The following is a 27,978-nucleotide window of genomic DNA, read 5'->3' on the forward strand; positions in this document are numbered from 1 at the left end:
AATTATTTCTTCCCTTCTCCCTCTCTCACTCACCCTCTCTCTCTCTCTCTCTCTCTCTCTATCTATCTATCTTTCTTTTATTCTACGATACTTTTTCATGTTCTCATGTAAACAACAACGATATTTTTTAACGTAATAATAATGAAATGATTAATCCCCATAAGAAGACATGTGCATGCACATTTATGTATTTGATTTGATAACCAAACGTAAATTCGATCGTTCGTTCGTTTTTCTCATTCGACTTTGATTCTTTAATAGGACGAATTGCTTTGTGGTAAGAAAAGCTCTCTCTCTCTCTCTCTCTTTTTCTATTTTTATCTTATCGAACAGATGATTAAACCGTCTCGTTATCGAGGCTAACGAGGATGCCTTCTCCAATCTCTCAACTCCTTGAAATTCACAACGTTGTTCTAGATTTAACCGATAACAAGAGTTTTCTCTTCGTATATCGATAAAGAACGATCGTATTGTTTGAAAAAGATTCAAAGATAGAAAACAATTCGTTTCCGCATCGAGAAACAGCCTAATCTATAAATACAACTTTTCTTTATTTTTAATATTTTTTTTTTCTATGAAACGACTTATGACAATATGTCAGATATTATAATAGGTTACAGTATATTGTTTAGTTTTATTAATAATTATTATTACACACACGTTGGCTATATTGAACACTGAATGATTAACACGTTGACGCCGGCGCCAATTTTCAGTGTCTGCGCTGTGGGGCGGCACTCGAATCTAAGATGCGTTTCATCTGGCGGCGCGTGATTTTTGCTTGTTCAAACCTAGACCAATGTGGACCACCGGTGGTACGCGCCGCCCGATGGGACAGTCTAGCGCGAGCCACCGGTGGTACAAGCCGTCCGATGAGACAGTCTAGTGCGGGCCACCGGTGGTACGCGCCGGCGTGAACGTGTTAAGTATTATTATCTGAAATAAAAGAAGAAAAAAATATATATATAAAAATTAGATGAGAATGAATTGTTATGAAAGTCAATATCTATCTTGAACTGAAACTTTTTAATATTTTATCTAGAGATGTGTGTTCTTAAAACTTTAGAAAAATGATACTTACATTATAGGGGTTCACAAAATGGATTATCTTATTTTAGTCTTCGTCAAGTTTCGTCATTATTCTTGTCTCTCTCATTTTTCACCTTTAATATTCATAGTTCATATGTCCAATATGTCCAACATGTCCACCATCACCTGTACCACCCATGTGAGCGTTTTGTTTTTTACCCGGTACATAATTTAAGAAATATGCCAAACACCAAATGATGAAAAATACGATTAGTATAAGGAATGATATCAAATTAAAACTGTCCCAGCCGAAAATGATTTGTCTCGTTGATTTGACATTTCGATAATGATCATCGACAATACTATGACGATGATTATTATTCTCCACAGATTTATCGTCAGCCATTTCTTCTTCTTCTTCTTCTAAGTTCGAGTTTCAAATAAGAAATGTCATATGAGTACGAGTAATATCAAATTATTGGATATTTTGATAATAAACTCGTTTTGATAATGATCAAAGGAAGATCTCGTCATTTTTTAAATAAGAAACAAGTCTGATAAGATAACGAAGATTGATAAGATTAATCAATTATTAAATTTTACATTATTTTATTTATAATAACGAATATAACTGAACAACACGTTACACATTTTTCAAAATTAAATTAATTAATTAATATATATATATATTACTAATTTTTGTACAATATAATATTAATATTTAAACAGTATATGAATTGTTACTTACTTATGATTCTATCGTTAATTTTATCTTTAAATTATATCTTTTTTTTTTTTTAAATATATATGAATTCATTTTTATAAAAAAAAAAAAAAAAACAATATTCATGTTACGTGTGTATAATATATAATTATATTATTATTATTATTATTATGTTGTTATCATTACTTTCATTAAAGGTTCTATTCATAATGTTACAACATTAAAATTTATTATTAAAAAAAAGACAAATTATTAATTAGAAATAATATATATATATAATTATAAAATGATCTTGGCAATTATAAAACTATTTTTTTTATTACGAGCAACAATCTAAATTTTCACTGTCTAATTTTTGCCAAGAGAAAAGCCAATAACCAAGTCCTGTTCCAATTACCATAGCAATGCACAACCAAACGTTATAAGTCATAAATATTAACATTAAGAAATATCCTATTATCATTTGGATAACGTGTAATATCACTTGAGTTAAATGTATCGCGGAAAACATCATTTGCCTAAAATAAAAAGCATTTATTGTGATCATATAAAGAATGATAATAATTGTTAATTATTTACCTTCTCGTTCTCTTTATTTTTTTACTTTCTAAAGCTGTAGAAGTAAAAAGATGATCGCTATAAATAATAAGAAAGATGAACAATGTTTCTTCTTCTTCTTTATTTTTTTTTCTTCTTCTTCTTCTTTTTTATATAACAATAATCATTTTCAAAAATATTACGAAATAATATATATATCACGTGACTTACCGATAACTTTTAATTCCTTCGTAAATCATAGTTAATAAAACAATTCCCACCATAGACCAACCCATGCCAATCCAATCGGTAGTTCGCCATCCTTCAAAAAGGATCGTCGAAGAAACACCACCATGAAATGACATCTTACAAATCAATGAATAACATTTTAATAAAAACATTCAACAAATTTGGGTTTAACTTTTAACACTTTAATAACTCACCGAGTCCATTTTAATGTATGATATAGCAGTCTAAGATTCCTTTAAGGTAAACTCTACTAAAACAAATATGACTTATCGAAAAGAAAGATAACGTATCTATAAACACATATATATATATATATATATATACGTATCTTTAATACGTCTATTTTAATGTATGGTATAGCAGTCTAAAATTCTTTTAAGGTAAAATCTACTAAATCAAGTATGAATCATACGTATTATAACACAGAATGTTAACACTTAGCTGACCACTCAGGTAGATCTACCCTTTTCATCTGAGAAACGCTTCTTTCTCTATAGAGCTTATTTATATGGGGTACAACATATAATAAAATGCATCAATTTTTGAAATTTTTTATTACTCATTATTACGGCTCTTTATTTTGGGGATTTCCGATGGAGTCTTTGCCAGCCATCAAATGATTTTCTAAAACACTACTAGAAAGCGCAGTTTGGCCTTTCCTGAGCGCAGTGGAAATTGTAAAAGTCTCTGTGAGAGGCGTTCGGTCGGCTAAATGTTAAAAAAAAAAACCTTCAATATTTATATAGTATATATAGGATACATTGTACTGACATGAGTAGAAAAAATCGTTTCTGTGATCTAAGCATTTTTGTTTGCTAATATCATGATTGAATTTACTTACTTAAATCGCATGCGATGTTAACATTAGTATTTTGAAAATGTTTTATGAATGTCTAATTCAACTATCGATAAAAAATTTCATTGATAATCAGTCAGTTGTAGATTGGTGATTGTAGATAATACACATTTATAAAGTATCATAAAAATATCAGCGAAAGAAATGTGGAATTTGCGAAAGAGTTCGCAATTCTGAAAAAAGAAGATGTTAAGTGTGTGTAGAAATGGAAGGTAAAGACGTGAAAGATCTTCTGTAAAATATCAAATATTTAATAATAAGTCAAATGTATATAATTCGTGTATAATAATTGTTCTAATATAAGTAGAGTGTATCACAGTATTAAAATAATTGTTAATTAATCGAAAGAAAAGTCTGTTGTTGTTTAAAAGAACGGAATATAAGTTTGATGTATACCGTTCTCCTCGAAATTCACCTTCAGACTGGCACGTTGTTCTCTATGAAAATACTTTTATTAAAATGTTGTTTATATGATTATCCGAATGTTGCGCGTGTGTGCAACGGTCAAAATATTCCTAATAAAGAAAATGTATAATTAGAACGTTTGAATTTTAACATTGTTTACATTTCAATGTAATTATGTTATCATTCCTGCACAGTGATGACTTCGAGGGTACAATTTTCCTGTAATGTAAGTAGAGTGTATTAGAATATTAAAATAATTGTTAATTAATCGAAAGAAAAGTCTGTTGTTGTTTAAAAGAATGGAATATAAGTTTGATGTATACCGTTCTCCTCGAAATTCACCTTCAGACTGACACGTTGTTCTCTATGAAAATACTTTTATTAAAATGTTGTTTATATGATTATCCGAATGTTGCGCGTGTGTGCAACGGTCAAAATATTCCTAATAAAGAAAATGTATAATTAGAACGTTTGAATTTTAACATTGTTTACATTTTAATGTAATTATGTTATCGTTCCTGCACAGTGATGACTTCGAGGGTACAATTTTCCTGTAATGTAAGTAGAGTGTATTAGAATATTAAAATAATTGTTAATTAATCGAAAGAAAAGTCTGTTGTTGTTTAAAAGAATGGAATATAAGTTTGATGTATACCGTTCTCCTCGAAATTCACCTTCAGACTGGCACGTTGTTCTCTATGAAAATACTTTTATTAAAATGTTGTTTATATGATTATCCGAATGTTGCGCGTGTGTGCAACGGTCAAAATATTCCTAATAAAGAAAATATATAATTAGAACGTTTGAATTTTAACATTGTTTACATTTCAATGTAATTATGTTATCATTCCTGCACAGTGATGACTTCGAGGGTACAATTTTCCTGTAATGTAAGTAGAGTGTATTAGAATATTAAAATAATTGTTAATTAATCGAAAGAAAAGTCTGTTGTTGTTTAAAAGAATGGAATATAAGTTTGATGTATACCGTTCTCCTCGAAATTCACCTTCAGACTGGCACGTTGTTCTCTATGAAAATACTTTTATTAAAATGTTGTTTATATGATTATCCGAATGTTGCGCGTGTGTGCAATGGTCAAAATATTCCTAATAAAGAAAATGTATAATTAGAACGTTTGAATTTTAACATTGTTTACATTTCAATGTAATTATGTTATCATTCCTGCACAGTGATGACTTCGAGGGTACAATTTTCCTGTAATGTAAGTAGAGTGTATTAGAATATTAAAATAATTGTTAATTAATCGAAAGAAAAGTCTGTTGTTGTTTAAAAGAATGGAATATAAGTTTGATGTATACCGTTCTCCTCGAAATTCACCTTCAGACTGGCACGTTGTTCTCTATGAAAATACTTTTATTAAAATGTTGTTTATATGATTATCCGAATGTTGCGCGTGTGTGCAACGGTCAAAATATTCCTAATAAAGAAAATATATAATTAGAACGTTTGAATTTTAACATTGTTTACATTTCAATGTAATTATGTTATCATTCCTGCACAGTGATGACTTCGAGGGTACAATTTTCCTGTAATGTAAGTAGAGTGTATTAGAATATTAAAATAATTGTTAATTAATCGAAAGAAAAGTCTGTTGTTGTTTAAAAGAACGGAATATAAGTTTGATGTATACCGTTCTCCTCGAAATTCACCTTCAGACTGGCACGTTGTTCTCTATGAAAATACTTTTATTAAAATGTTGTTTATATGATTATCCGAATGTTGCGCGTGTGTGCAACGGTCAAAATATTCCTAATAAAGAAAATGTATAATTAGAACGTTTGAATTTTAACATTTTTTACATTTTAATGTAATTATGTTATCATTCCTGCACAGTGATGACTTCGAGGGTACAATTTTCCTGTAATGTAAGTAGAGTGTATTAGAATATTAAAATAATTGTTAATTATTCGATGGAAGTGTTTATTTTTATTGACAATAAAAACTCGGAGTATTATGAGATCTATGCACCGTTCTTTTCGAAATTCGCCTTCAAAGTGGCGAGTGGTAAGTCAATCATGATACTAGCAAACAAAAATGTTTATGTTTCAGAAACGGTTTACATTTTGATCAATGTTTACTGAAACTTATTTTACACAATACAGTGTGTGTGTTTTATATACCATATAAAAATTGAATGATTTACATAAATTATAAAAGCAAACAAAAAAAAAATGATCGATTTTACTTCATTCTTATTTCTTAAAACTAAACTAACTTTTAATCTATCGATCGTAACCTGTAATAAAAACAGTATAAAATGTAGATCGATTTCGATATCGAAATAATTACCATTGGTGGTTGTATAGAAATTTAATCTTCAGTTTTTAATGAGACGAACCGATAAAGGTTTTATAAAAAAAGAAATGAAAACCGGTAGAGTTGAAAAAGTCGATAATACGGGAGAGCGTGAAGACGAAAAACCGATCGAAGAATTTCTCATGGTCGTTGGGAGGGTCGTTGAGGTGAATACGTGTGTGTGAGTGTAAGGTAGGGGTAGGACAGGGAAGGAAAGAGAAGAAATGGGAAGGGAAAGGAAAGGCAAGGAATAGGATGGGAGAAAGGGCAAGTAGAAGGAAGGGGTAGGTTTTCAGTCGGGTGCGAGAGTCTCGATCTAGCGAGATTGGAAGGGCTTCGGGCGCACATACCAACCCTTCCCTTTCGAAGGATCAGGCCGCGAAGATGCCTGGCCTGCGTGAACGAGAGAAGCGCAACCTGTGGCTGATACTGACCGGCGCGCCTCCCTGCGTCCGGAAATTCAGCCACGCTCAATTCTCAAACGTTCTATCTCGCTCCCTTCAGTTCCATTCGAACCACGGCTGTGCTCGACGCCGTTTTCCTCGAGGACATCGGGAAAAAGGTTCCTCCGTTTATACACGTCCTTGTGTCAGAATCGTCATCAGAATAGAAAAGGAAAAGAGAATAGAGACAAGCATAAGCTTATAATACTCGATAATATTAATATTATCAATTTTTGTCTTTCTTATTTAACTACTCACGTATATATATATATATATACATATATATTCATATATATATATATGTACATATATTTCGATACAATTATTTTTCTTATCTCCATTTTTTTGGTATCCTCTCGTTGAATTATTTGTTCTTATTCATTTTCGTTTATTTTCTTACGGTTTGTTCCTTCTTCTAACGTCCGTAACGTTAATCCGTCCAATTTAGCGCGTCTAATTATTAATAAAATTATATGATACTAATGAAAACGATGAGCTCGTGTTCTTTAAATTATTATCGAGTAATATTATTATCTACGCTTTTGTATTATTATTCGTGATAGTAGATGAATAATAACAGTGGTGGAAAGTAATATATATATATATATATAGACAGTGCCAATTCGTCGAAGATCAACTACTCTTCCTGTTGCTTGCCGGTCGGGTTTGGGGAAATTCTCAGTGAAACAGGTGAGTTTTTATACTTTTTATACAACATTCATTTATACAACGTTTTATTACGTAAATTTGTGTGTCATTTTTTGTCTTCTTTATCCTTTTTATTTTCACCCTTTGAGAACGTGAGCTTTTTTGGTTTTCTTTTCTTTTGTTCTTCTTCTCGAATTATAAAGGGTTTGAAATCATCGTATATAAAAAGGACACATTGTTCGATGTAATTTTTTCGTTGTTTCTTTTTTCTTTTTTCTTTCAGCTCGAGTTTTAGGCGCGGGAGACAGGGCAGGGTCAATGCTCCATCGCGAGAATCGTTCGTTGTACGCACCACGAGCGCACCAGGTGCGTTTATGAGTGTGTGTGTGTGTGTTTTTTTTTAACAATAAGGAATTTAACGCGGAACGACGAAATACAATTTATCATTTGATTTGTTTTTTTTTCCAAAAATTTCATCAAACGAAACGACCATTTGAATTCTCGCCGAAGAAACAATTTGTTCAATTTTTGTCTTCTCAGTAGATCAAATCAATGAGATGGTCAGACAGAATGTTAAACGTTACGAAATATTTTCCACCCTAACGTATCATTACTTGTACAAATCTTTACTAATTGTATTTAATTTATTTTTGATTGTTTTTTTTCTTTTTTTTTTTTAGAACTCGGAAATAATTCGCTAATTAAAAAATGCTTCGTTAATGTTTCATTAACCTCGAGATCATGGAAATTGAATTTACTTTGTAATTTCGATAACAAGTTAATGCAATTTTACCAGCAAATCGAACACTTTAACGAAATTTATTATTTTATCATTTTTTTCTATATATATATATATATATATTTTATATTCTTTCTAATAATGATAATAATTTATTTATAATAAATTATTATTATTATTATTATTTTTCTTTTTCACTTACACTTATGCGACGAAAAGATTTGACATGATTCTTTTGTTTCTTTTTTATTATATAACGTACACTATGCGATTACATAACGACACTATTTACGACAACGAGAAACTTTGTATTAACTTAATGATATTCGAAGCGCGCTATTTAAAGTAAAAATGATGTCTAATGTCCTTGATTTTGATCATACGTAGAAAGATTTTATCAAGTTGCGTAATGCACTTACACAAAAAAAAAACGATCTCGAAATGACTCTGTTTAAGAACACGTAAGTGTAAGATTACTGTGACACTGATGAAACGAAATTTGTGACGGTGACCACTGTGATTAAGGTTACGTTTAAAGTGTACGTCAAAGTTACCGCGAATTCACCTAATTGTATCATCGTCTTCGGATGTGTCGGGACTTCTATGGAAACAGACAGTTGTTCGTTATAATACGAACATCTTTAAATATCAATAAATAAATTAGAAAAATAAATCTTTTCATTTTATTCTAATATTCCACGAGTTATATTATTTTTTTTTATTTTGATTTAAAGTATTTCCAATGTTTGTGATAAAACTATGAATAATTTTTACGTAACATTAATTTATTTTACGTTATAATAACTCATGTCGAGATAACGCAAATTGTTGTACTTTTTCTTCTTTGTTGAACAAATGAAGAAGAAAATAATACAAAATTGATCTAATTATCTCGTATCTTATCTGTCACGTTTATAAAATAATAGACGTATTATATTTAAATATAATAACAATAGTTGTATAATACTGAAGGATATAATACATGTGTTCATGATTCGAAAACATTATTAAATTAATTACAACTTACTGGTACAGTATTACTCACAAGTTGAATATAACATATAAAAGTATTTATAATTAACGGTTTACTTTTTGTTATTTTTTGTAAATGTGGGGAAAAAGGAAAAAAGATTTGTATGCGCGCCGTAAATTCGCGTGTCATTTCGAGCAGACGAAAAGCTTTTGGGTACAGTCTGTCGATCACCAATAGAAAAAAGAAATATAATAAAAATAAAAAAAATATGACTTCTCTCTCTCTCTCTCTCTCTCTTTCTTTTTCTCTGCGTTCAGTGCAATCTTCTATTTGATTTTGTTTCTCGTTTTCCTAGCATGGGGGGTTGAAAACGTTCACTCGCGCGTAACCATAGTTATGTCGCGCTAAAATCGATATTCCCTGAATATATCCTTTACCAAATAATTTTCAGAGTAGTTTGGTGTCTTCACTATTAATATTGCAATCAAAAGTTATACGATAGTTTCAAATAAATATTTATATATTTTTTATAATATAAATAAACTCGATGATGTGTGTGTGTGTGTGTAGTTTAAAAAACAAAAAAACAAAAATGAAAAGATCATTTCTTTTCGAGGTAATAGAAAAAAAAGTTAATATGATCGGTAACAGTGATGATTCTTATCAAAAATTTCGTTGATTGATGTCTAAAGTCTCTCTCAGTCTTTCCTCTCTTTCTCTTTCTCTCTCTCTCTCTTTCTCATTTTTTTTTCTCTCTATCGAGTTCGTATTAACTCGCGTAAGCCTTCGAAAATCGATTGTCAAGCCTGTATTCAAGCGGATATCATAAACGAGAGAAAATTTCACCTCGATACGATATTGACTGCTGGAACAAGTGACGATTTTGTAACATGTAATTCTTCTTCGATTACATTTTTTTCTCTCTCTCTCTCTCTCTCTTCTTTTTTTTTTTTTTTATACTTGAAAATAATATATGCAATTATACGGTTGACGACGACGACGACGACGACGATAAATCGTGTTACTTGATTTTACGATGTAGAAAATCTGTAATCGGTTTCGCGTGTCGCCATTATCGGAATAAAAAGGGGGTCGTAGTGAATTCGATACTGAACTAATGAAAGTTCATGATAACTTTATCCACGTAAATGCTTCTTAAGAATACGTTGTTACTTATAATGGATATCAAATGTCAAAGGCTTAAAGTTAAGTATTGTAAAAAATATTCGATAAGGGAGGTAAATCGAATTTCTATGAAAAAAAAAATAACGAATTAATTTCGAGCTTAAATATTTACGTGTATAATTTAATATAATTTAATGTATGTATGTACCAATCACACACATAAGCTTGGATAGACATTAATTCAAACTGTTCCTTTCTTACCGTATTATTTATGTTTAATCGTTACCAAGGTAAACAATGTACTAATATCATTACTTCTTAAAATATCGTAATATGTTATTATAAACAATATTGGTTGCTGCAGAAGCTACCAATTTAATAAATGTCCATAATAATAAAGTTAACTGAAACATCTGTAAGAATAAAAATGAAGACCTAAGCTTTAAGTATGTAATGCAAATACTGTAGGTGTACTGAAACATTAGATCGATACTATAAATCATATATTAATGTATATCTTTATAAAAATAGGTTAAAATTCGTATAAAATAGTGAATAAAGAAAGATATCTCGTGTTAGTAACATTTATAGAATTGGTATTTCAATTGAAATAGATTTTCGTTAGTAAGAGAGATGATAGTAGTACGTCAAAGTAAGATAAATAATATTAGAAGAAAAGTGAAGGAAGAGTGAAGTAAAAAAAAGATGATAGATAATCGATCATATTTAAAGAATTTCCTATGTTATTTTTGTTTTCACCTATCCAATGAATACCCTTTTAAAACAGTACGCAACAACAGACCGGATTGACGGTAGGTTGTGCTTACACGTGCACGCTACTTTAACTTCAACGCTTAATTAATCGTCACACAAGAGTAGTCGGCCTTTTCAATTTTGTTTCAGGCGTAACGAGGGCAAAACTAGCTTAGAGGCAAGAAAACGTTCTACCATACGATGCGTATACCGGTGCTCCAGTTAATTAACGATGCAACGACACCGAAGACGAGTACGACGAGGATGATAACAGTAGGAAAGCTAGTGACAACAACAGGAAGAACGACTACGACGAAAACGACTACGACTGTTAAGAGAACGACTATGACAACTACGGTGACGATGACGTTAATGACGATCATGATGATAATGATGATGATGATGATGGGTACGCGATGAAAGAAAGGAAGAAAAAAGAATATCGTCAAGTGAAATCACATAAAATTAGTCAGACTTAAAGAGTAAAAGAATAAAAATGCGTAATGACTCGTAATCAATTTTCATCGTCAAGCAGAATCGACGACATTTCTTTTTCGCGGACCACGAAGTAAAAAGGGGGAAAAAAAAAAAAACAAAAAACGTTGAAGCAAAAATTTCTAAAGACGAAAGTAAATAATAGTTTTATTAGAAGACCTTTTTCTAAGTTATTCTATTACGTGTAATTATCAAAGACTGTTCAAAACTAGCCAAATTTTGTAACATTTTACACTGGTGCCAAAAAAGAAGGTATCTCGAATTTAAACCCTATCAGGGATCAAGGTCCAAAATCTTCTTCTTCTCTCGAAAGAAGAGTTTTTTGTTTCTAATACTAAGATATAAATAATAGAAGGAAAAGTGGATCGTTCGGTAGCTATCGTTGATAGAGCTCGTCCTAAATGGAAGGGTGGAGAAAATGTCGCGTCTCAAAGAAGACGTCGATACGTCGACCCTGGTACGACAAGGAAGACGTCTTCGTCTTCGTCGTCGTGGACTTCATCGAGTTCGAGCTATGTGAATCGTCAAGAAATTCGCAGGAACCTTCCTGCATTGAGGATAAATAAAGGTGTTCTAACGGATAAGAAAACGTTAGATAAGAATAGAATGCCGGGGCAAACGTCGACACGAGAGAGCAGCGAGGTAATCCGAATGGAACCTTTGGGTAGAACATCCAGTTCGCGTAGCCCCGGGCAAAATGGAACTGCCAATAGCACCGAAGTACCGGTAATCACAGGTAAGTCAAACATCGAAACGTCCTTTTTTTTTTTTTTATTAATATCACCATAAGTTTACTTACGATTTATCGAATTGCTTTTGCTTGCTGTATCATTCTCATCTACCTACATTATTATATTATAATTGTATACTATTTTTAATTATATTATCATGATACAACAACGCAATTATATATCAATCGAAAGTTTGCGTGACTAACGCTCTACTACACTGTCTGCTTGAGCATAAACCTTCCGAATTGGATGGATACTCTCGATGATCCCATGAGATTACTTTCTATCTTAACTTCTTATATATAATAAAAGAGATTGATTTATATAATCGTTATTTCTAACAAATCGATCATTATTTCTCTCTCTCTGTCTCTCTTTAATGCATTTATCACATATAAAACGATTAAGTGATATGAAACAAGGTTAAAGAAATAATCTTTTTATTGGAAAGAATAATAAAAAGCAAGTATCGGAAGGCGTCGTTTGGCTTTGGATACATTGACCTTTAAGAACAAGCATCAATTTTTCCTGATGCGATCGTAAAACAAACGTATGTGGTAGAAGGAACGTAAGAAAACTAAATGTTCTTCTTCCTACAACGTTGGAATAGCAGCACTCAGCTGCAATGGAAGAAGAGAGAAAATATCGGGAATAATTTATATCGGGTATCAAGATCCGTGTTATCTTTTGCTGGGGCCTAATGTAGGCTGGACGAAACTACCGTGCGAAAAGAGATGAAGGAGGAAGAGGAGGAGGAGGAGGAGGAGGTCACAAGTTCAAAAGTTCAGTCGTTTATAAATGTCTTTCGATTCTGTAGTAACAGCAGCACCACGATCTGATTTGAAATCTGGACATTAATAAATCACTAAATTATTCGTCAATCATCGACTTGTCTTTATAACAAAAAAAAAAATAATCTTCAAACGTAAATCTGATATATTATGATTATGATTTATCTTATGATAAATTTTCATAAAATATCTTTCCCTTTTAAAAGCATTCCCATAAAAGAGATTGTTATGATGGTTCGCGAGATTGGCAAAGGAAAAAAAACGTAAGATCAAAACAGGATCGTTAATGTTTGGATATTTTACGATTTTCTCTCATTCTTTATCTCTTTAGGATTCATAGTACGTGTATAAATTGAAAGATTATTCGTAATAAATTATAATTGAAAAATCACTTCGATTAAGTTTATAGCTTTGAAACGCGAATACGTGTATGATCGTTTCTTAGAAGTAAACTTTGCAATTGTACCGATTTATGTATATAATTTTGGCATCTAGTAGAAAGCTTTTCTCTCGTATATTCCATCCTTTACGTTGCCAAATCATTAAAGTTTATTGACGTTAACGCACACTCTCTAGCCGGTGATATAAAATAGGTAATGGAAACTCGGTGAATAAACCGCTTTTATAAAACGATTTTTATATACAAGCCAATATACAATTTATCACTTGAAATTCAACGATGCGTCATTACAAAAGAGTAGGTAGAGTCTGTGGATTAGTTGAATAACATTTGCAAGGACCACCGACCAGTCGTATTTCTTGAAAATAAAGGATACTACGGTGAAAAGAGTGTTTCATTTCCCGTGTCTCGCCATTTGCTTTATGAAGAAACCACCCTCTTAGAACACTATCGCGAGGTTGCGGCCTCGGGGCAGAGAGCAAACGAGAAGGATAGAAAATGAAGAAGGGTAAAAAGGAAGAGGAATATGAGGAGGAGGAGGAGGATAAAGAAAAAGAAGAAGAAACGGAAGAGCTGCAAGCAACGTTTCTCTCCTCTCACCTCTTTTCGAAACCCTCTTTAGAGTGATATTGTCAGCATTTGCTAGCTTTCTATATCGAACATTAAATAGAGCACACTAGATACGAAGTGTTCTGGCTTGCATTGGTATTAAGCAGAAATTCTCGAGAGCCTCTTGGCGATTGCACAATCACGATCTTTGGGACAAAAGAAGCAAATCTATTTTCCTTTTTCTTTTAAGAGAACTCTCTCTGGTCGACTTCGCGTCTTTAAAAGCTCCTTCTTCTTATATTGATTTAACATCCTACCCCTCCCACAGCTTCTCATTTTCTATCCCCTCATCGTTTTCTTTCTCCCATTTCTTCTTCCACTTTCTCTTTTTCTTTTTCTTTTTCTTTTTATCTTGCTCTCTCTCTCTCTTTCTCTTTCTCTTTTTCTTTATTTCTATCCTTCTAACAAAACAGAAGTATGGTCTCGGAAAGCGAACTTCATGGAAAGACACGTAAACGGCCAATTTCGTTGGAACACTAGTTGCTTGCTCGGGTGCTCGAAGCAGTTTATGTTCAAGACACGAAGATCACACCGTGAATACCAATGCTGAAAATTCGTTGGCTATGGTCTATGTCTATACTTAGAAATTCGATTTCAATTCGGCATGTGTTAACTTCACGCTTTTACTACAGCTACGAACGAACGAGTAATGTAGTTTGTTTAATTGGATTTGAATATTATATAATATGAAGCTGCAAGATACCAGATGGCAAAGTTCATTGTTCAATGAGATTTACGAATAAGACGGAATTAAATTTACATCGATATATTTTGTTCTATCACATACGGATTTATAAAAGGATCTTATTGCATAAAAAAGATATTATTTGCAAATATTTCGATTGAAACAAAATCATTAATATTAAAAGAGAATGTTTGTTGATGCAACTTTTAAGTAGTGTCATTCGTTTTGAGCCTCATACTGAGGGGCTTGTGAGGTCGAGTTTGAGCCCTAAATGGGGATGATGATACTGAGCACCAACCTTTGTGTTGTGTAACCCCTTTAAAAGGAACGATATTAATTATACAAATTAAGCAGTATTTTTTTAACCTCCATTGAATTTTTTTTTACATAATTCAACATAAATCTTAAAGAAAAAAAAGTGTCTTTTTTCTCGTTGACATATTTTTTCATCGTCAAAGTACCGTCTCACTGAATTGCTGTGTAAACGGTCTGCTAACTTAACAGTTGATTGAAAGGAAAGAGACGACGTGGTACTTACTCGTGCATACAGAGACTTCTACGAGAGTATCATTAACCAGTTACTGAAACAATTTTCGACCTTTTTAAAAAATGCTTCCTTAAACTGTGTCGCACAAATTGAGCGATGACAAGTATACTCGTCAAATACAGAGTATGTGTATGGTAATATTAAATTAGGTTGTAATCAAATGAATTTTATTTTATTTTTTTTTTTATTTACTTTAATTAACATAAATATTTTGCATATAACGAAAAAACACAAAAAAATATCATGAAAAATCGATTTTTTTAAATTTTAATTTGCTTTATTAGAGAATGGTATTGAGTAAATCATGATACAACGTATAATAAAACTTCGCAAATTGAACATCAATATATCGCGATTCTTTTCGAATATTATTTTTCAAATAATATGCACACACCTTTATGTAAGATTAGCTTTTGAAGTTGAGGGTATATAATCCGGAAAATGTTTCCCGATTAGACAGGGTAGATTAGTTGGGTTTAACTTGTCGACTTACTGTCGGTGTTACACACTTTGAATTGGATATGATGCAATTGTTTGTTCAATGTATTCCAATAAGAAATTTATTCGCGTAAATTTTCATCTTTATTATTTTTATATTATATAAAAAGAATTGAAGCAAACAATATCTATATTGCGAAGAACATCTTTTTTTTTTTTTTAACAAGATACCAAACAGATCTGCTATATAAAGAGTATTAGAATATACTAATAATTATTAGCAATTGAAGCACGTCTTTTCTGAATCAACCCCTTCCATCCTTACAACGTGAAAGTCGAAAGGGATTATATTAATTATTTATAAACTTTTATTTTGAGTTCCTTTTATTTCGACGAGTCTCAAATATCTCAAACATCTTGAAATAATATAATATATATTTTAGTTTTAACTACAATTTCAATTTAAACTGCATTACTTGTCATTACTTATTACTCATGACGAATATACATAACACCAAATTTTACCCTTTTTTCGTGACAAGTATACTCGTTGCAAAAACAGTTAACTGGTTTAAAGCGAAATTTTATTCAGTACATTTTAATTGAAAACCTTACGAGAGGATATGAGTTGGGTTATGGACGATGGACCTGGCCTGTTTGTACTCTTCAAAGAAGAATCTACATTAAATCCAACGAGAGAGTACGTTACTGGGGCACTCTGAATACGATTAAATTCACGATCGTTGGGTTAAAAAGAGAACATAAAAAGAGAAAGAGAAAGAGAGAGGGTGGCAAAGGGAGAGAGAGAGAGAGAGAGAGAGAGAGAGAGAGAGAGAGAAAAGGAAGGTGCGGTCTTGGTTGGAAGCTCGATCGTCAATAGAAGGAAGCACCCTTGGTGTGTAGTAGCCTTTTTTACCAAGCAATAGGTGAACAGATAGAAGAAGGAAAGCAAAGCAAAGAAAGAAAGAATGAAGGGACAGCAGCGACAAGAGCAGTAGGATCAACAGTAAAAGAAAAGCCGTTTCACTTGTCGTTGCTGAAAACGTTTGAACGATGGCGCCACCGTGAAAGAACGCGTCCAACCCTCGCGAGAATGGTAGAGACGAAGAAGGACGACGACGACGACGACGACGAATCCACCCCCTCGCGAAAAGCGCTCTTCCGGTAGCAGCAGCAGCAGCAGCAGCACCAGTATCACCAGCAGCAAGCAGGGTGCTTTGGAAAGCCGCCATTTCTGCCTAACACCCGCAGTCGCTATATTCGCGCTTTAATGCCAATGAAATGTCAAGGCACGTCGGACGTTATAGACTCGGCGACGTCGTCGGGACATTCGGTTACTCATTCGTGAGCTCGCGCATCCTCGTTTTTTCGCGGGTTTCCGTGTCGGCGTGTCCGTGTCGGTGTCGGTGGTGTCGTCGTTGGCCCTCGTCGTGCTCGTGCTCGTGTTCGTGCTCGTGCTCGTACAACGAGCGCCCGTACACGAGAGCACGAACAACGCTGTGATAATATTTTAAAGCAGCCTCCTATAACTCGCGCCTTTCCATCCATTGGCCGCGTGAGGTGACAACCCATATTCCGGATAAATCCGGCTTAATTACTCTATATATACATATAAGTGATACCACACTGATCCCCCTCTCCCCCAAGGTACAAGAACCCCTAAGTATATAAGAGAATTTTAAAACTTGGGGGTAAAATCGAGGGCAGCCCTGAACGATCGTTTGACCTTGGAGCACGAGGTGACCAGGGTGTCAGTAAGAAAGGAGAGTATACTGGCTGAACAGAGAGAACCCCTGATTAAAATCTCATATGCCTCGAATAACGGTCAGGTAAAGGGACTCGTTTATCGGAGATCGCTGCCGAATCGGTTCGCGATGAGCGAGCAAGATGTGGACGACGTTGCCTTTTTGACAGGTGAGGGATTCATCCCCGAGCTAAACGCTAACACTTTTCTTTTTTTCTTTACTTTATTTCTATTTCTCTTTCTATCTATCTCTCTGTTTCTCTCTGTCTCTCTGCGAAGCTTTGTTGTTGTCTACTTACACGTCTCATTCTATGTCTTTCTCTTCCACCTACTACTACTACTACTACTACTACTACTACTACTACTGCTACTACTACTACTGCTACTACTACTACTACTGCTACTCGTGCTTCTTTTTCATTTGGAATTGCCCGACCAGATGGCCCACTTACGGCTTTACCGAGCTGCGAATAGACTGCACGAGGAGCACGTGCGTGCGATCAATAAGAGGGAAGCTTCAGTCCGATCTTTCGAAATAAAGCGCGCACACCTACTACCCTCTTGCGCTTCTTCCCACCTTCCTCCCTCCATCCTTCCCTATTACTCTCCCACGAGTCGTGCTGATCCTTTACTCTCATTGATGAGTTCGCTTATCGAAAGTGCTTTATTGGCAGCGAGCAGGATAAACGCGACTCTCTTTCCCTCTCTCTCTTTTTCTGACGGCCGCATAATGATACTTTGTTCCTCTTCTCTTTAACAATTCCGCCGTTCTTGTTTCACCTCTATGCAAGGTCTATCGGGATGCTCGACCCGTTGAGACGGAAGTCGGTCGGAACGATAAGACAGCTTTCAAGTATTTCAAATGGCACTTGTAACGACGTGAAAACTAGTTCGAACGAGTTATGCGAGTAGACTCCATCCATCCCTTTGATTCTCGTTGACAATGTTGTATCATCCTAGCGTATCATTGCTTATGAATCCCGCCGTTCAAGCGGTACATTCAAATGCATCGAGATTTTTCAATCGTAATAACAGAATTGAAACTACAATGGGAAAATCTGAACGTAATATTCAAACTCATGCGGTTGTTTTCTAGGATTCTGAGCATAACCGCATTAACGTCATTGTAGACTGACGTCGAGCAATTGGAAATTCGGGTCAAGTGGTTAGTGGAAAGTATGAAACTTTGATGTGGTTCGTGCGCGAGAAATTCTCTTATGCTTTGTAAAATATAGTTTTGGTGGCATCCCAAAACCTCTTTTTATCCTTCTCTCTCTCTCTCTTTATCTCTCTTTTTCTGTCTCTTTCGGTTGTACACAAGTATCACCGTCAACCCTTATTCGTTGAGACTTTCTTTTCATCGAGCACAAATTCGCGCGGGCTTTGTCGCGCGGGGTTTGTTCGAAAATAATGTATATATACATATATGTATGAACGTAAATTTTTCAACCGCGATAAGCTCTTTCCACCCCTCGCCCCCTCCCCTCTCATCGACATCGTAGCCCCGTTTCAAAACTCAAGAGTCTCAAGAGTACAAGTTCCGCGAGCAACGACGAATAACAATGGGAAGAGAATAGAAGTACTGCTTCGTCGATATTTTTTTGTTTTTTACTCAAAGAAGTAGACCGTGCATACGGGCACGATCAACGAGCATTCTTCAGAAGGGGTTTCTTTGTTTCAGAAGACAGCAACACCGGATTGCACAAACGTAGTATTTACGAGCCCAATGGAATCGTCTGCTCACAAAAAAGGGCACTCTGCATAGCCACCGTCGTTTTCGCGCTACTTTTCGCCATATCACTCATCATTGCCTTCGCGGGACCACAAAATGGTATTTTTTGATATTGTTATTTACTCGATTTCTTTTTATTGTAATAATTTTTATTTATATTTATTATTCGTTTTTTTTTTTGTCTTTACAGACTGCCCTTGCGCTGGACAAAGGCCAGCCAATATAGAAATCGAAGACGATGAAGAGAGCAACGAGCCTATCGCAACTAATGGGGAGGTACGAATGAAATTTATTCTTATGAATCATCATTATCAAAACCCCTTAAAATATCGTCGTTCGTTAAAAGAATATTTGAATTTACTATAACGTTAGAAAGAGTTTTCGACAAATATAAGATGACCAAGCGAACGATACAACTTGGCGGGAAATCAATCGTTAGGCGTACTTTCTCTCTCTATTACTAGTAAAGCAAAGTATACGAACACTGCTCTATTGGTCATGCATTTTTTAGTATTACGGACGATGGTATACGTTCGTAATGCTTTATTACAAACGAAATGTGCGTAGTTATAGATAAGCTAAGGCTATAACGATGAATCTTGCAGGTGTTCCCATGGAATAACATCAGGCTACCTACATTCGTGCATCCTACTAGGTATAACATCACCATCCATCCAAATCTTACCACCTTAGAAGTTAAAGGTAAATCTTATATAATAATCATTTTTGTTTGATTATTTAGTAATAAGAAATTATTCAATCGATTGCTATCTTCTTCAAGTATTTATAAAATCGTTTTGTTCGTTTGATTTTACAGGACAGGTCACCATCGAATTCTACGTCGATAAAGAGACCAATTTTATCGTCTTCCATAGTAACAACTTGACAATAAACGAAAAGGTAAGAAGAACAATAATGAAATATGTAAACAATATTTTCTAAATAACGAACTTCTTTGTTAGTTCTTGTTTTGAATGATTGCAGATGGTCCAAGATCGGAAAGGCCATAGATTGAAAATCGCTAAATTATTGGAGTATCCGACGAATCAACAATTATATCTCCAATTGGAAGAGAGCAAATTTCGAAAAAAGGGCTATTACACGGTCCACCTGAGATTCGTTTCGAAGTTGACCAGCAATCTGGAGGGTTTTTATCTCAGCAGTTACGTCACCGCCGATGGAGAAAAGAGGTCACTCCGAAATTGTAATCATTTTCGATTCGGAAAACGCTTCGAGGCGATCCTCGTTTCATGTCTTTTTAATCTTTCATCAATGTCATCTAATCGTATCGTTTTTGTGCTTATCAGGTATTTGGCAACGACTCAATTTGAACCAACGTATGCACGATCGGCGTTTCCCTGTTTCGACGAGCCGCAGTTCAAAGCTAAATTCAAGATTTCTATATTCAGGGATAGATTTCATATTGCGCTATGCAACATGCCTGTTGTCAATACGGAGGATGCTGGATTTTATATGGGCACTGGTCTTGTAAGTATTCGTCATAAAGGAAAAACAACATTTCATTCTGCAGTAAATTAATATATATTTGGAACTGCTAGTTATTAATAATTTAAATATGTTCAAAGTAAACTTTTCACGTAAGAATCTAATGAAAGATAAATTGATACAAATTTCTAGCTTAGAGATGATTTTCAACAATCCGTCGAAATGTCTACTTACTTGGTGGCGTTCGTTGTGTGCGATTTTAAAAGGATTTCCGAGATGACAAAGAGAAACGTTTCTGTGAGCGTTTACGCGCCAGAATCGATGCTTCCTCAAGCGAGATATGCGGTAGATATCGCCGTTCGTACAATGGATTACTTTGAGTCTTTCTTTGGTGTAGATTATCCACTGCCTAAACAAGGTTTTTATACACATAGATCTTATCTATGTCAAATGGATTCTTTTTTATTCCTACATTCTTTACAGATTTGATCGCGATTCCTGATTTTGGTACCGAAGCAATGGAAAACTGGGGCCTAATTACTTATCGAGAAACTGCAATTCTTTACGATCCCGAAGAAACATCGACTGCTGCACACGAATGGATAGCCATAATTGTTGCACACGAATTAGCACACCAATGGTTCGGTAATCTCGTTACGATGAAATGGTGGAACGATCTTTGGTTGAACGAAGGGGCAGCCAGTTTTTTCGAATACAAAGGTGTCAATCACATTTCACCGGAATGGAATATGATGGATCAGTTTATTCTTGAAAAAACACAATCTGCCTTACATCTCGATGCACTTTCCAGTAGTCATCCAATCAGCGTAAAAGTAGACGATCCCAAAGAGATAGAAGCTATCTTCGATGTTATCAGCTATCACAAAGGTGCTTCGATTCTAAACATGCTCGAAAGTTTTCTTTTCGAAGACGTATTGAGAAGTGGATTGAACGATTATCTCAATATCCATGCTTACGGAAACGCAGACACCAAAGATCTTTGGGCAGTTTTTACTAAACATGCCAATCACACGTTCGACGTCAAAGTAAGTGTCGGAAATATTAATGAGAAAGCAACGACGAAGTTAGATCTATGTTTAAATTGAAACTATTGACAGGCCATAATGGATACGTGGACTCAACAAATGGGTTTTCCTTTGGTCACGATAATACGCGATGGTAATACCATTACAGCCAGTCAGAAAAGATTTCTCATATTGCCGAATGAAAACGACACAGAAATTATCGATCAAAAATCACCTTTCAACTACAAATGGTACGTGCCTCTGAGTTATTACACAGATAAGGAACCTCATAAGTTGCAAAACGTGTGGATGAATTTAACCGACGGTAAGAGTATTTTCTGGAAAATTATTTTATCTGATTAGTCTAATGTGCTTATCGTCATCTAATCATTGATATTACGATATTTCAGTCACCTTTGAAATAGCGAACGACGTTGAATTCATCAAGTGCAATGTCAATCAAAGTGGATTTTATCGAGTAAATTATCCAGAAGACATGTGGATGTATATTATCACAACTTTACATAACAATCACACGCAATTCAGTCCGGCAGATCGTGCAAATCTTATCGACGATGCGTTCGAATTATGCGAAGCTGGTGAATTAAATGCTACTATCCCTTTGGAACTATCATTGTACCTCCTAAATGAAAGAGATTACGTTCCATGGATGACGGCCCTCAAGTACCTGTATTCTTGGAAGGGAAGATTAGCCGAAAGTCGGGCTTACAAGAGATACATCGAATTTCTTAAACGATTGTTAGGTCCTATTACAAAATATGTTGGTTGGACGGACGAAGGAACTCACTTGGACAAGTAATTATTATTAAGAAAATATTTGTCTCCTTATCTTTTTCTATCCATATGTTACTATCATAGTATCAACTTTTTTCCCCTTAGATTATTACGAATTGCGGTGTTACAATCAGCAGTATCGGTGAAGCTGGAGAACGTGGTTGAACCAGCGAAAACGCTTTTCAACGATTGGATGTTGAATAGTAAAAGTATTAGGCCAAACATTCGCGATGTTGTTTACGTTGCAGGAATAAAATTTGGTGGCGAAACGGAATGGAACTATTGTTGGTCGGTTTATCAAAAAACACAAGTTCCTAGCGAGAAAAGTGTGATGTTGCAAGCGCTTGGTGCTACCTCAGATCCTTGGTTGTTACAACGTTACCTTCTACGTTCTTTGGATCGCGAGAAGGTGAGACCTCAAGACGTTGAGACTGTTATAGGATCCGTGGCTTCTAATTCGGAAGGACTGTTTCTTGCTTGGCGACATCTCAAAGCGTACTGGCACGATATACAAGCTTTGTTTGGTAACGGTACTCTAACTATGGGTAGCTTGATAAGCGTCGTTACGTCAAATTTCTTCACAGAGCACGATTACCGCGAGGTAGATTATAACACATATAATAATAATAATAATAATAATAATAATAATAATATATTATTTGAATTTTCCAATTTCTTTTGTCTATCCAAGCAAAATTAATTAAAATGAATTTTTCTAATCTGTCAAGGTTACTGAATTTTTTAAAAAGGTCGACGTTGGTAACGGTAAACGAGCCCTCGATCAAAGTTTGGAGACGATAAGATTCAACATTCATTGGGTTAAAGAGAACGTGGACGTATTGGACGACTGGTTGATCGACTTCTTGGACGTTCATTCGTGTTAACCCTTGCTCGTCGGAAATGGGACAGCAATGACCCGGAATCGTTCGGTCGTTTTATCGGTATGGCTATATTTCTTCATTATATTTATACGAGAATTTACCCTACGAGCGGGTAATACAACGCGACATAGCCTACTTGAAAAGGCCGAGATCCGAGAGCGCTATTGAAACGGTCAGAGATGGCCCATTTCCGCCAACTAATTTTTCATTCTGTGGTTTTGTTTTTATTTTATGTCGAAAGACTATATTTCTACCTAGGCAACAATTAGACTGCAAAGAAAGACAATCCGACACTGAGACGAGAGGGACGGATAGGGAGGGTGCTTTCTTTATTGCTCTAGCTTTTCACTGATGAAAATTACACACGTATACTCACACACACACACCTTTACGTCAAGGATCCCGCCGGGTATACAAAAGCTATCTTTTTTTTTCTCCCTTTCTATCTTTCTATCTTTTCCTTTACCCCTCTCTCTCTCTCTCTCTCTCTCTCTCTCTCACTTTCTCTTTTTATCACACTTTCTCTCTGTCTCTCTCTCAGTCTCACGATTAGGCCTCGCCTGTCGGAAAATGAATCTTCTTGACGGTCGACGACGAGCGTGTAATACTTGCCGAATTGTTTGTATGTAAAACATATTATATACACCGATTTATACGCACTTTCGAAAGTATTTATTTATTGTACACGCGGTGCGTGCAGATTGAAATATTAGGTGTAAAACGAAGATACAAAAGCGTAAAAAAAAAAAAGGTTAAAAAAAAAAATTACAAAAAACAAAAAACGAGATGGAAAAGAAAACCGAAAAAAAAAAAAAAAAGATATGAGAGACGCGAATGAAGTTTATAATATAGTTATAAGGGGTGGGAGGGAGATATTGAAAAAAAAAATAGGGGGGGAAGGACGAGGAGTAGGGAGGGAAAAGGGGTACAAAAGACGACGATTTTTTACAGGGTAGTCATTGGCCCCCCGTCGACGCGTCGTCGTCGTAATAAGGGCTAAAGACCTACGCCTCGAAGGACGTTTAAAAACAATCTTTCGTCTCCCCCCTAGAGTATATTGAACTTTTTAAATGGAGTGATAATAATCAATCTCTACGTGGTGCCCAACTTACCCCATTTCCTATGAACCCATCCGTCAGAGTGTATTAAGTTTATACGTAGAACGATAAACAAATCGAGCTTGTCGTAGCGAAAAGACAAGGATGAAATACAAAAAAAAAGAATGAAATGAATGAAATGAAATGAGTCGTGTTTGAATTATAATAATGATGATTATGATGATACTGATGATGATGATGATGATGATGATGGTGATGGTGATGGTGATGTCAATCGAATGAGAAGACAACATTTCCGAGGATTAGCTAAATCGGCGGTTATTGTTTAGATGTAATCAATTTATCATAGAAAATGACCGAGAAAAAAAAGAAGAAAAAAACGAAGATTCGTAAGAAGTCAGTCAGTCATTCAGTCAGTCAGTCAGACAGTCAGTCAGTCAGTCAATCAATCAGTCAGTCAGTCAGTCAGTCAGTTAGTTAGTCAGTCACTTTGTACGTTTTAAGTAGCATATCAACTATTAGACGGTCCGAAATGGAAAATCGTGTTCCGAGTCTATTTGAGAAAAAGATCATCGGTGCCGTATATATTCGCGAAATGTTAACTGGAAAATGATTTCAATGAGATACTAGTACTAAATATTATGGAACACAGCGAACAAAAAATGATTAAAAATATAGAAAAGGAAGGAAAAAGATAGTAAAAAAAAAAGAAAAAAGAGCAGAGGTTTAATAATGAACGGAGAAACAAAAAACCATTTAAAATATAGGACAAAAATGAGAAAATCAACCAAAAAAAGGGAGGGAGGGAGGGAGGGGAGAGGAGGGGAGGGGGGAGTCGGAAGAGGGGTGAGATAGAAAAAAAAAAAACGTACCGTGTATGTTATCACGCGTATAATTCGTATTCGCTAAAGGTTGTTGGATAAACGGGAAAGATTGTATGTAAGTGTAAGTAAGTCAGTAAATAAGTAAGTAAGTAAGTAAGTAAGTAAGTAAATAAATAAGTAAGTGAGAGTAAATAAGTGAGCAAGTGAGTAAGTAAGTAAGTAAGTATTTGAAGTTAAATACTTATATACTTACACGTTCGAGCGTGAAGCTGATCGTTCTCCGTGTGTGAAGACGTAGCCATATATAGAAAATCGGATATTTTATTATGAGAGAAAAAGTGTATAGATTTATATCATCTTGTGACGCTTTGTACGGTGTGCATGAAAGAAAGAAAGAAAGAAAGAAAAAAAAAAAAAAGAAATTATTAAAAAAAATAAAACTAAATAAATAAATAAATAAATCGAAAACGTATAAAGAAACGGAGAAGAAGAAGAAGAAGAAGAAGAAGAGGAAGAAGAAGAATAGGAGAGAAAGAAAAATAAAAATAGAAATAAAAATAAAAATAAAAAAAATACATACAGAAAACACATGTAAAGAAAAAAAATACCATTTATTATTTTAGGAAATTTAAGTATGTCGTGCGTCGTGTTCTCAAGAGTCGTAGAAAAAAAAAAGGAAAATTTTGTTTAACGAAAAAGAAAGAAAATGAAGAAGAAGAAGAAGAAGAAATTTAACAAAATATTGAAAAAAGAACAAAAAAATACAGAGAAAACAAGAAGCCGTCTAAACGGTGCCGAGATTACACGGAGGGGTGATTAAATGATAATATTAATTAAATAATATTAATATTAATAATAATAATAATAATAATAATAATAAATAATAATAATTATTATAATAATAATAATAATAATAACGATAATGGTAATTAAAAATGCAAAAAAAAGCGGTCCTAATCATTGCGCCTCAACGTTTAAGAAAATAATTAACTCGGTCGCAAAATAATGAGAGACCATCGTCATTCGTTTCTCACCTTCTTTCATCTCCATTTCCTTTGCTATTTTAGTATTTTTTTTTGAATATTTTCTTTTCCCCCCCCCCCCTTTCTTCTCTATTGTTTTTTTTTGTTTTTTTTTTTTGTTTTTTTTTTTTGATTTTTCTTTAAATCATTTCGTTCGTAATCGTTCACGCGAAAGAAACGTTCGTTCCTCGTTGGGGCGCGCGAAAAAAACGAGAGGCAAAATACACACACACACACACACACACTCTTCATGTACTCCTACATAAATACATGTGTACACGTAAAATACACACACACGCATACAAACATAACAGAATACCTGGTATATAAAAAGAAAAAATTTTTTGGCGAGCGTGAGTAAAAAAAAACAAAAAGCAAAGTAAAGTAAAGTAAAGTAAAAAGAAAAATGAAAAATAATTTCTATTGGAAAAGACGAAAAGTCAAAAAAAAAAAAGTATATTTATACTTTCCTCGTTAAAATTTTACGCGTCTCGTTATCTTCCACTGCCCAACATTCATCTTTGATGATAGAAAATGTAAATTGACATTTTTCGAAAGATTTCATCTCATTGGATTTGTAAATTTTCATCACCGTTCAAGTTTAAGACATTAGCACTTGTTAATTACAGAAAGATAAACGTTCACGTTATTATTATACGACGTTAATCGATGCCAGAGCACATAAATTGAAGCAATTGTCTCTCTCTTTCTCTCTCTCTCTCTCTTCTCTCTCTTTCTTCTCTCTCTCTCTCTCTCTCTCTGACTCTCTTTCCCTTTCATTCTTCTTTCAATCTATTTCAATCTATTTCTATATATCTAAGTAACTCTAACTTTCCCTGTTATTTATTTTTTTGTTCTGTCATTCTTTCTCTCTCTCTCTCTTTTTTTTCCTATTATTTCCATGCAGACGCCTTTACACGACTGCCGATAACGCGATATTTAACGCTACGATATATAAAGTGTGTTTTTTTTTGTTAACGCGAAAAGCTTGTCGTTAAAATTCAATTTATTTTGACAAAAGGGGGTGAAAGAAAAATAATAATAATAATTAAAAAAAGACAACAACAACAACAACAACAACAAAAACAAACAAACCGATAAAAAACAACGCGAGATACGATCGAGTAGAAAAATGACACGCATAAATAAATACATACATAAACGCAAAAACACACATACAAAACACATACACATACACACTCTCTAACATAAATACTTAAGAAGAAAAAAAAAAAAAAGAAAAATTTGTATATACCGGCAGCGTATCAATCTTTCATCGTCCCCATTAAGTAGATTTTGATACACTCCAACGGCGAATTAACGAATCGACGCACAACTAGATAACCTTACGTGTAAATAGCATATTTTTTCACTTAACGGATATTCCTCTCTCGTTAAATATTATAAACGTCGCTCCGAAATAAGGTAAATATGGTAATAAAATGTTTGCGAGCGAGCTCCGATGATCTTATGGGAGTGATCTTATTGGCCTACGTTTAAAACACGACACGACGATAACAACAACAACAACAACAACAACAACAAACAAGAACATAATAAACAATAAAAACAAATAACAACAGTCATATGTATTATCCGAAAGTATTTGTATAAGAACGAGTGCAATATTTCTCATTGCTTTAGTTGAAAGAATCGAAATCGCACAGACCATGTTCCTTTGTAAGAAAAATTCTGAATTTTTCACATTCAGAATGATGAAGAAGAAGAAGAAGAAGAAGAAATAAAAAAAAAAAAAAAAAAAAAAAAAAAACAGGATAATCGTTGTCAATGACGCACGTTTATTATGTAATTATAATAATGTATGTTCTTCGTATATCAGCGATAAAAATCGATCGCGTTAGTGACAATTGTTGATTTTCTTCTTGGAAAATTTGTAGAAAAATAATTTCGTTAGTTGACAAAAGAAAAAAGAAAATATTTTCTTCCTCATCCGATAA

The 27,978-nt window shown here is 34.0% G+C and overlaps 2 protein-coding genes and 1 long non-coding RNA gene across 13 annotated transcripts; 1 reads left to right on the forward strand and 2 right to left on the reverse strand.

Moving 5' to 3' along the window:
• Positions 1-532: 532 nt before the first annotated feature.
• LOC107073176 (uncharacterized) lies at positions 533-1,694 on the reverse strand. Its single transcript, XR_001476697.2, has 2 exons — positions 1,082-1,694; positions 533-936 (listed from the first exon to the last, which is right to left on the reverse strand). It is a non-coding gene; the product is annotated as an uncharacterized LOC107073176 (long non-coding RNA).
• Positions 1,695-1,896: 202 nt separating this feature from the next.
• LOC107073803 (high affinity copper uptake protein 1) lies at positions 1,897-10,941 on the reverse strand. Its single transcript, XM_015334520.2, has 5 exons — positions 8,149-10,941; positions 2,734-2,789; positions 2,522-2,655; positions 2,333-2,389; positions 1,897-2,271 (listed from the first exon to the last, which is right to left on the reverse strand). Exons 2-5 carry the CDS (start codon positions 2,740-2,742, stop codon positions 2,073-2,075), a joined length of 399 nt encoding a protein of 132 aa, XP_015190006.1. The 5' UTR covers positions 2,743-2,789; positions 8,149-10,941; the 3' UTR covers positions 1,897-2,072.
• LOC107073655 (endoplasmic reticulum aminopeptidase 1) lies at positions 6,323-27,758 on the forward strand. Of its 11 annotated transcripts, none has more exons than XM_089178349.1 (16): positions 6,324-6,678; positions 7,126-7,249; positions 7,491-7,573; positions 10,948-12,028; positions 18,919-19,068; positions 19,160-19,245; positions 19,575-19,671; positions 19,787-19,869; positions 19,954-20,159; positions 20,277-20,457; positions 20,608-20,833; positions 20,899-21,461; positions 21,534-21,765; positions 21,851-22,256; positions 22,341-22,836; positions 22,964-27,758. In XM_089178349.1, the coding sequence occupies exons 4-16, from the start codon at positions 11,899-11,901 to the stop codon at positions 23,117-23,119; spliced, it is 3,012 nt and encodes a 1,003-aa protein (XP_089034475.1). In that variant the 5' UTR covers positions 6,324-6,678; positions 7,126-7,249; positions 7,491-7,573; positions 10,948-11,898; the 3' UTR covers positions 23,120-27,758. The 11 variants fall into 11 exon arrangements, with proteins under 11 accessions (XP_089034482.1, XP_089034475.1, XP_089034478.1 ...); XM_089178352.1 differs by having other exon boundaries at positions 7,172-7,249; XM_089178327.1 differs by having other exon boundaries at positions 6,324-7,249.
• Positions 27,759-27,978: the final 220 nt, after the last annotated feature.

This window comes from Polistes dominula, unplaced genomic scaffold (genome assembly GCF_049000335.1).
Source record: "Polistes dominula isolate Pdom_NZ unplaced genomic scaffold, Pdom_raw_medaka contig_373, whole genome shotgun sequence".
NCBI lineage: Eukaryota > Metazoa > Arthropoda > Insecta > Hymenoptera > Vespidae > Polistes > Polistes dominula.